This window comes from Bos taurus, chromosome 14, assembly GCF_002263795.3.
Source record: "Bos taurus isolate L1 Dominette 01449 registration number 42190680 breed Hereford chromosome 14, ARS-UCD2.0, whole genome shotgun sequence".
Lineage (NCBI taxonomy): Eukaryota > Metazoa > Chordata > Mammalia > Artiodactyla > Bovidae > Bos > Bos taurus.
In genome coordinates this window covers 9,022,112-9,032,045 of record NC_037341.1, presented here as the reverse complement: position 1 = coordinate 9,032,045, position 9,934 = coordinate 9,022,112, and the positions used below count along the sequence as shown (strand labels likewise).

Here is a 9,934-nt window from a genome sequence, read left to right as displayed (position 1 = left end):
AGGAACATAAGGCTTATTGGGTCATGCACTCCAGTGGCACTTGCAGCCATATTATAGGGGCCAGAAGAAGGATCGAATGACCCACGCCCTTTGCCCTTCAAATGGCCAGAAAGTCCAATAGCAAACCTTAGGGGAGCGGGCTTCATGTCTGATGTATGTGTTCATTGTTCTGTATTTCCTACCTGGGACTTCAAGGTCAACACCCATCTATTCATGGGACTCTTCATGTACAACTTCCTTTCTACCATTCACAATGCCAAGGACTTCAGGCTTTGGTTGTAAGTCCTAAAGTCAGGGGCTGACCCTTCATTATCACTGTACTCTGAGCTTTTTACGAGATACCTGTTGACATGTGGTTGAAAGAAACCCACTTCTGAGGAAGAAGCTCCTCTCTCCAATATAGTGCAAAATCCTTGCATTAGGTAATGATGAAACTGTCAACCTTGTTGACGTCAACCTGCCACAGCCACTCTGGCTCTCGACAACAATGCGAGAGAGAATACTGGTGGGATGCAGACATTCCACGTCAATCGGTTTGATGGTCACCATGGCAACCATCTACAACGGCCCTTAGACTTGTGAAGAGTGAGACAATAACACTGCGGTGGAGTCATTTAGCTAATTAGCCCAAGCCTAACGGAACTCTTTCCCATCAACGTGTTTCAGAGAGCAGCGACATCTCCTAACAGGATGGCTTCTGCTTCATATTGATACTTATACAGGAGGTCAGTGCACTTCAGCTTGTCTGCTTACACTTTAGCTAGTCTTATGGCTACATGTGGTTTCAAATATCTAGAGGGGTCAAACTGGATGGTTCTGGAAATTTTGCCTCTTTGCATGTCAAAAATGTTGTAGTTTCCTGGTACTGATTTTTTTTCTGGATCCAGAATGCAAAGCATCAAACATGTTTTGCAATAAAAGCAGACATTCCCCTCCCACTTGGATAAACAGTCTCATGAGCACTTTCTACACAACACAGGGTACCAGCATCTTGGTCCCACTGTGTAAACTGCAGGGCAGTGTCGGCAGGAGGGGACCAGGGCCTGGAGAGAGCCAGCTGACTGAGCCAGCTCTCCTGGGGGATGATGGGGGCATCCCAGTCATCTCTCTTTACCTGGCCTGCGGTTTCTCATTTTTACAAGGAAAGTCCTGGACCAGATAATTTGTGTGCCCTCTTGACTCCAGTTCCTATGTGACTTGGACATCTTGTATGAGTGTCACAGGGAGGAATGTGAATTGGAACCTCGTGTTGAAGGCCCTGAACTTAACTCCCGCCCCGAGGGGCGCCCCACTGCTGACACATTTTGTTATCTTTGGCTACATAAATTGGGAACTATTTAATGTGCGTGTGTGTGCCTGCTTTCTCCCTGCCTATTCACAACTCATCCGAAATGTTACACTTGCCACCACCTTTGATAGATGAGGAAACTGGGGCATGAGAGTTGACAACGACAGACCAAGTCCTCTGAGAGCCTTTGGAAGGTTTTCCCAGCTTTTCCTTAATAAAATAATTTTGTAATTCTTAGTTTGGCAGATATGATGCTATCTCATTCCTGCCCTCACATTTTAGCTCAAGAGGCAACCTCCTTGGTACATGATGCTTTTTTGTTGAGGGAACTATTGGCTTGTTGAAGAAAACAACTAATCATTGGAGTGTTTTACACAAAGGGGCGGTGAAGTGAGAAGCAACGGAAACGACTTTCTCTGCTTACCAAACCAAAACCCAAAGCAGCCAACCACACAGACACACGGCACGGCTCATCCATAATTTCTCCCTGTACTGGTCCAGTCATGATTCAAAGTAAGAACAGCGGATAAATGTGTATCCTAAAGAGGTTAGCGGTACCATTTTATATAGTGTAAAGTCATGCAAACCATGCTTGAAAGGAAGTGGCTTCACTGTGGTGACCGGGGGACATAAAAGGCCACGACAAGCCCCCGCCCAGGTGGGGCCACCACGCACATGCATGCGTGTGATGCAGCCCCTGGTGATCTCACGGGGATGTGGCGGGTGTGAGAGCAAGTGAGCTATACAAAGTCTGTCTACATTACAAGGAGGAGCCAGCCCACGACCCCTTTTTTAAGTGGGCTTGCCGGAAGGGGTCCATATCGAATCAGAAATGCCATCCCCCGTGGACGACAGAGGCAGGGAGCCACTGGGTGTGAAGGGCTCGGTGTCCGTGTCCGTCTCACCCTCGGCCAGGTACCGTTTCTCCCTCATCCAGCTCGATCCCCCGCTCGGGCCAAACGCATAATCGTCTCTGTCCTGGGAGATGCTGAAGCCACTGGGCGAGCGTTCCAGCTCCTCGTGGTTGACTGACATCAGGGACAGGGGCGTGTCGCTGTCCCGGGTGATGCTGCGCCTTTGCCGGGGGGAGACTCGGTCCGAACAGGGGCCGTGCAGTTCCACCTGGGAGCGGTAGCTCCCTCGGGAGTCGAGAAGCGTCAAGATAGGCAGGACGGTGGGCCTTTCCGCATAGGGGGTCGCATGACCCTTTCCAGAACTGGGTCCCCCTAGGGGCAGGTTCACGGGGTCGTGGGCAAAAAACCCATAGGGGCCGACTTTGTCGACGGGCACCTGGTGGAAGCTGTAGGGGGCATCGGGGGCTCCCGTTTCGGAATAGTTACAGATGATGGTTTTCAAATCCGCATCCCTGCGGTCCTCCTTCTGCTCGGCCTCGGCGGGCGAGGAGGCCCCCTTGCTCGGGGAGAAGCCGGCGACGTGCACCTGGAGCCGCTCCATATGCTGCAGATGCATGTCCACCAGGAAATCCAGTTTCTTCCCCATGTCGTGAACCTGGAAAACACAAGGAATTGGGCATTACTGCTTTCTCCAGGCCGGCGGGCACTTGTTATTGGTGGTGAGGAAAAACCATAGCATTTACTTTCCAGAAAGGAAGACGGTTCCTGCCATAAAGCATAATCATCATAACAGTTAACTGTTTTGTATCTCTTGATTTTGAGCTTTGTGCATGGATGCGTGCATGTGTGCTCAGTCGTTCAGTCATGTCCAACTCTGTGCCAGGCTCTTCTGTCCAAGGGATTCTCCAGGCAAGAACACTGGAGTGGGTTGCCATTTCCTTCTCCAGGGGATCTTCCTGGCCCAGGGACTGAACCCATGTCTTCTGTGTCTCTTGCATTGGCAGGCAGATTCTTCACCACTGTGCCACCTGTGAAGCCTGCACGGATTTCTGCTAATCTAAAAAAACAGGGTAAGGGCTTTCCAGAAACCTGGAAGCAAGAGACATGGTGTGAGGATAAGTTTTACCCAAGGAGAAGATGGCCTGGCTGCTCCTGTTTGGATCCAGGAGGAGGAGTTCTTGATTTGTAAACATTCCCTTAAAGAAGCATCTATATTGTCTGCGCACATTCCCCCTACCTGGGGACGTAAGCCCCATGGGTACAAGGGCAGTGGTTAGCAAGAATTCTGCTTCTCAGAACTAGAGATGCTCCCTAGGGGCCTTGGAGGCCAGTAGAAGGTATGCTGAGATCAGCTGCATCTACCTGCTCCTACCTACAAAATTGAGAACATATTAAAATCATCATGCGTGTACAGACACAAGTGTACATGCACGTGTGCATGGGATGTTCTCTGACAGTTCACAACTCACCAGGAAGGACTGAAGGCAGGTCTACCATTCCCTCTTATAGTTGACGACACAAAGCATAGAGCAAGGTCATGGCTGAGTTGGTACCCAAGTCTTAATAATAACTAATCCTTCTCTAGCAGTTACTATGCACTTTAAAGTTATTTAATTTTTCATATTAACTTTCTTATTTAACTTATTTAATTTTCACAACAGCCCTATGAGGTGGATACTATTATTCTGTTTTTCAGTTGAGGAAATAGAGGCACAGAGAGATGAAGTAACTCATCAAACATCAGAGTAGGTAAACGGAAGAGCTGAGATGACAAATTAAAATTTAACAGCAGAAAAGGATATTCTTGACACACTAAAAAAGGGTAATTATTCAAATTTTCTCTTATCTCTTCTGCACATATCCAATTTTGGGTTATGAATAAAATAAAAGGGTTGATAGGAATCCTAAAGAAAATTGACGGTGCTATTTATCTAGTGCAGTTGGGTGTATTGTGTGTTTAGTCGCTAAGTCATGTCCAACTCTTTGTGACCCCATGGACTGTAGCCTGCCTTGCCATGGGATTTCCCAGGCAAGGATACTGGACTGGGTTGCCATTTTCTTCTCCAGGGGACCTTCCTGACCCAGGGATCAAACCTAGGCCTCAGGCATTGCCGGCAGATTTTTTTTACCAGGAAGGTGGGCTTCCCAGGTAAAGTTGGCCAAACAATGCTAAAATACAAGCCACTTCACTGAAGAAAAGAGAGGTGGACTTCCTGGGATGCTGTAACTGAATGGGTTTCTTTCTGCCCTGAATGAACCCCACCCATAGCCTGCCCTCCTCCGGGCCCCTTCACACAGGCCACACACTGACCCAGGTTTTCACGGAAGGAGGATAACAAATGCAGAAAAATACCGAAAATGTGGAGAAGGGCACTAACGTTCCTAAACACCATGAAGTTCATGATCATAGTAGCTACCATTTGTTGAGCATTTACTGTGTGCCAGCTACTATTCTAGGTAATTTACAGGTATCAATTGATTTAATCTTCAAAGCAACCTCATGAGGTGTTAACATCCCCATTATACAGATGAAGAAACTGAGGCTCAGAACAATTCATTCACTTGCAAGTGATCACCCAGCCAGTAAAGTGCTAAATCAATGATTTCATTTCCAGATTCCTTGATGAATGGTAGATACTCAAGTCTGTTATCTCCCTATGAAAAAAAAATGACATTTGAAAATAAATTCCACATACTTGTTCTTGGTGGGAGAAAGGAAGGACCTACCTGCCTTTCGACTTTCACAAACTTCCCCATCATGCTTTGGTCTTCAGTTTCTGATGTGGATGGTCTGGCTACATAGGGTTCATTCCTAGGAAAGAGCCCATAATGCTGTAAGATCATGATACCTATTTTTGCTCTGCAAGGTCACTTCAGCTAGGTGGGCCGTGGTCCCTGGGACTACCCTGCTTGTGCTCAGGCTTACAGAGTCTGGAAGAGCCCATGGAACTCTGCAGCCCACGGGCATTGGGAAAGGCCAGCGTTTCCTACCTTCACCAGGGATGTCTCATACTTACCATGTTGACTGTAGGAAAATGTGAAGCTGACTATTACGCTGTTCTTAGGAAGCTCTGTGTCAAGCTTAACTTAATACACCACTTAACTGTGCCCAGAGTGCTTGATTGCTTTAAATTATGTTCCTTGGCCTTTCCGTCACAGACACTGGTTGATGATGGAGCATGGTTGTCTCATCTTGGAAACCAATATTTCATCTGTTCCATTTAGCTAATACTGGAAAACAGATGCAAAATCTGGAAAATGATGCCAAAGATGATATTCGTAGGGAACAGGATTGAGACATGCTGCATTTGCTCCTTGGCCAACCACAGTTCACATCTGCCTAAATTCCAGTTTGTTTCAATATTGTCCTATGTAGACGAGAACTTTCAGGGAGTCTAGCTACTGCTTGAAACCATTCATGCTTGGTACTTTCTAGGCAATTGTTTTTTCTCTAGGCTACTTACTCCTTCTAGGTCCCTGGCCAGGTTTGGGTAAAACAGTGTTTCTTTTTTTTTTTTCAGTCTTTGGCTGTGTTGCACGGCATGTGGGATCTTAGTTCCCTGACCAGGGATCGAACCTGCACCCTCTGCATTGGAAGTGTGAAGTGTTAACCACTGGACAGCCAGGGAGGTCCTGGAGCAGTCTTGAATTAAATCAGATGTCAAAAACCAGTGGCCTCTGTGCTGAATCCAGCCCACCAGTGCTTTCCTTGGCTTGCACAGGGTTTTAAACATTGGAGCCATTCAAAAGTGGAGGATTGCACATCAGATCTGAATATTCAGCTTTTCTTGAGAAACTAGAGTATCTGGAAACAGAGGATCTTCTTTCTTAAAATTAGCAAGAGCAGACCTGAGGTTCTTCAGGGCCCTGTGGTTCACCCCTTGCCTAGCCCCAGAACTGAAGCCAAGATTAGATGCTCTGTTCGCCCGCCTTACACTCTTCCTTCCTTAATGATAAAGAGCCTTATTATTATACATTGCATGGTATTTCTTACACCTACCTCCCTTCACTCATTTATGTTATTGATACTTGCCTTGAAGATACTGGGGAATAAGGAAGTGTAAATGCAGGCAGCGGGCTTTCTAAAGGATCCTGGCTCATCACCTATAAAAGGACAATTTTCAGACAGTTTTTCAGAGAGAGCAGAGCTGCTCTGGGGCTGGACAGCTGATTTCCTTCTCAGTCTCTGGGGCTGATGAAAGTTTAAAAAAAGCCAAAACAGCTGGCCAGGAGGAATGCCTTGGGCTCTGCTAACATGAAGTATTCTTTCGGTTCCAAAAAAAAAAAAAAAAAAAAAACCTCACAAGTCTCTTTTTATTTTCTAACTAGGAAACCGTCAGTTGCATTTTCAGCAGCCATACAAAGGAGTGTGGCTGCAAGGCTTTCATTCAGAAACCTCTCAAACGGCCACAGGCCGGAATAGGCTGCAGGCTCTTTCTCTTCATCTTATTTGGGGGAATGGCAACCTCACCCCCACGGTAAAGGAACCCAGCTGAGACTTGGGCATGGGGATTTGGGCATGGGAATGTGGTGTGGGCTCCGGAACCACACAGCCCATCAGTCAATGCCCCCGGGCCCCACCTGGGAGACTGCTGGGATGGGTAGGTGAAGGCGGCTCCTCTCTGAGACTTCTTATGTTTTGGAGTAGATGGAGGTCCAGGGGTGAAAATCATATCTATTCTGAAAGAGAGCACACAAAGAGGGGGGATTAAATGACAGAGAGCTTTGTATGAAAAGAGAGGAAAGCAATGTATTCTCTTTCTTCTGTCATCAGCTGCGAGTTTGGAAAATAAAAGAGAAGAGCATAAAGAGAAAGACAGAGGAAAGGAGAAAGACTTTCTAATTTAATGCATCATCATTTTTTTTTTTCTTTTGGCCCAGTGTACCGAGAGCATCTCTCCATCCCAGAGGAGAGAGGCAATCGAACCACAGAGACAGGGTGACAGCTGCCTCCTGTTCCTTCTTACAGAAAATGTCAGGTATGCTGCAGCAGGTCTGGTCTTCCAGCTCTTTCATTTCACCCAAAACCTCTAGTCAGGGAGGTCTTCCTGCTAAGCCCTAGGCTCTGTTTTCAGCTGTGCCCTCTTTTCCCTGCAGCTTGGCAGGCTCCTCCAGCTACTAGAGGGATGAATTTAATAGTAGCTCCTATAGCCCCCCCATCAATGTCACCCTGAGCACAACAGAAGACAAATACCATCCCCCCACCCGGCACTGAGCTACGGTGCCCCGTGCTCAATGGAAACAGCCTGGGAGGCTTATCACAAGCCCAGGACCGTGGCACTCAGAAGGAGCCATGCCTCTCTACGTCCTTCTGCAAACCCAACTGCTCCTCCACTGACCCTGTGCATGCGTGTGTGCTAAGTCACTTGAGTTGTGTCCGACTCTTTGCAACCCTATAGACTGTAGCCGGCCTGGGTCCTTTAACTATGGGATTCTCCAGGCAAGAATACTGGAGTGGGTTGCCATGCCCTCCTCCACGATATATGTATCTCAGTTCAGTTCAGTTCAGTTCAGTCGCTCAGTCGTGTCCGACTCTTTGCCACCCCATGAATCGCAGCACGCCAGGCCTCCCTGTCCATCACCAACTCCTGGAGTTCACTCAGACTCATGTCCATCGAGTCGATGATGCCATCCAGCCATCTCATCCTCTGTCGTCCCCTTCTCCTCCTGCCCCCAATCCCTCCCAGCATCAGAGTCTTTTCCAATGAGTCAACTCTTCGCATGAGGTGGCCAAAGTATATAAATATGTACAAGTATGTATATATTTCTGAACGTGCTATTAGTAATCATATTATGCATATATATCCACTATAGATCACAAAATTTTTATCTTACTATATAGACTGTAAAAATATCATTTGATGGTGGCGTAACTTTTTAATGAGATCAGGTACCATTCTTTTCTTAATCACTATTTATATAATGGAGGTGTGTTACAGAGGACAGGAGTTTTGTACCCAGGTGGATCTGGTTTCACTTCCAGCTTTGCCACCTACTAGCTGGGTAGTTTTGGGCAAGATCATTGTCCTGTAAATCTTGGTCTTCTCATTGATATATGGCAGCTCTAATGCAAAACCTTAGGGGGTTATAAGGGATTGGAGACATACATGTGAAATGCCCAGGTGATCAACAAAAAGGGTGATAATTATTAGCTAGGAATCAATGCTGTTTCCATACGTTCACTGTTACAACTAACTCTTGACGAACTTTTAATTGAGTAAAAATTTATATTTGGAACTAGCCAACTAGACTCATTTTAGATAATCTGAATTTTGTTGGCATATACAAAGGATCAGAGTTAGGGATAAGTAAGACACATGCTTTTTCTCTCCCTGAGGCCTGATCAGACTGTTAATCTTAGCCATGTCAATTTCACAGAAATTCTTCCCAGCTCATTTGATCTCACGTTGGTTGGCCTTGATGTCTCTATTTGATGAGTGTTTTTGTTCTTAACATTTCTCCCCTGCATTGCGGATTCGTGGATGCCTTTTGCCCTCAGCTCTGCGGTCTCCCTGGCCGATTCTTCAGCAGCCAGGAGGGCACCACCCTTCCAGGCATGCTGCCTTACCTTGTCTGAAGGTACTTGATTCGGGAAAGCATGTCGAGATGCCCTGCAGAATACTGTTCAATCACGTCCTTCACGTCATAAGGCCTCAAAGTCTCCTTGAACTTTTTTTTATAGAGACGGAATTGTAGAATTCTGCCAGGCAAAGTAGAGACATTTATGCATCAGGAGTGGAGAGTGAAGGAACTTATGATATAAGATGAACAAATTCTGGGGTGGGGTGGGGGGTGGTGGTGGGAATAAAAGAACCAGAAAGACACAACTTGATGAGAAGTCCCTGCTCCTGGTCCTGGTTCCACCTCTTGGAACCACACTGAGTTAGGCTGCCTGGTGTCTCTTCTTCATGACTATGCCTTTCACTCATATGAATAATAAGAAATTCACAGTGACAATAAAAGCTAACATTTATTACACATTGGGCTTCCCTGGTGGCTCAGATGATAAAGAATCTGCCTGCAGTACATGAGACCTGGATTTGATTCTTGGGTCTGGAAGATCCCCCGGAGAAAGGAATGGCAACCCACTCCAATATTTTTGCTGGAGAATCCCATGGATAGAGGAGCCTGATGGGCTACAGTCCACAGAGTCTCAAAGAGTCTGACATGACTGAGCAACTAACACTTTCACCTTTCACTACATGCCAGACACGGGGCTAGATTCATTTTTGATAATTTTCTAATAAATCGATTCACAGATGATGGAACTGTGGCCGAGGGAACTTCAGCCTCTTCCCAGGGCCATTTTGCTGATAATGTCAGAGTTTCCCTGAAACCCAGGGTTGTATGGGGACAAGGCTCATGGTCCTAACAGCTGTGTCACACTGCTTCCTATTTGAGGAAAGCTGACATATCTCTTCCTCAATAGCCTCCTTAATCCTTTGGCTTATCAGCTCCTGGAAGAGAAAAGCTAGCTTTGGTTCCTCAAGTTTTTTCAGGCTGTTAATAAAGTGGGGCACCCAGAACTTGGAATCCTCACCTCCATCTTCCTGGGAATCAATAAAGTCACCTTAGGTGATTAATCTTCTTGAAATCTCCCTCACGAGGTCAACTCTTGCTGAACATAGTGTCAATTTAAAACACCGAATCACAACCCAGGTCCTCCCATCTCATACTTGTATAAGCTTTTTTTAATGGTGCATTCAAGACTCATTTTGTTTGTCATAGTCCATGACTTCAGCCTCTAAACACTATTTTGATCTATCAATTGTACCATTCAAGTCACTAACCT

General features: G+C 46.4%; 1 protein-coding gene across 2 annotated transcripts in view; it reads right to left on the bottom strand.

The window, feature by feature from the left end:
- Positions 1 to 2,035: 2,035 nt before the first annotated feature.
- KCNQ3 (potassium voltage-gated channel subfamily Q member 3) overlaps positions 2,036 to 9,934 on the bottom strand; it is a 291,957-nt gene continuing 284,058 nt past the window's right edge. Inside the window, 4 exon segments of one of the 2 annotated variants that reach the window (NM_174374.2) lie at positions 2,036 to 2,797; positions 4,870 to 4,954; positions 6,724 to 6,822; positions 8,711 to 8,842. In NM_174374.2, the coding sequence (NP_776799.1) occupies positions 2,081 to 2,797; positions 4,870 to 4,954; positions 6,724 to 6,822; positions 8,711 to 8,842 (1,033 nt within the window). In that variant the 3' untranslated portion in view covers positions 2,036 to 2,080. 2 annotated transcript variants of the gene reach the window in all.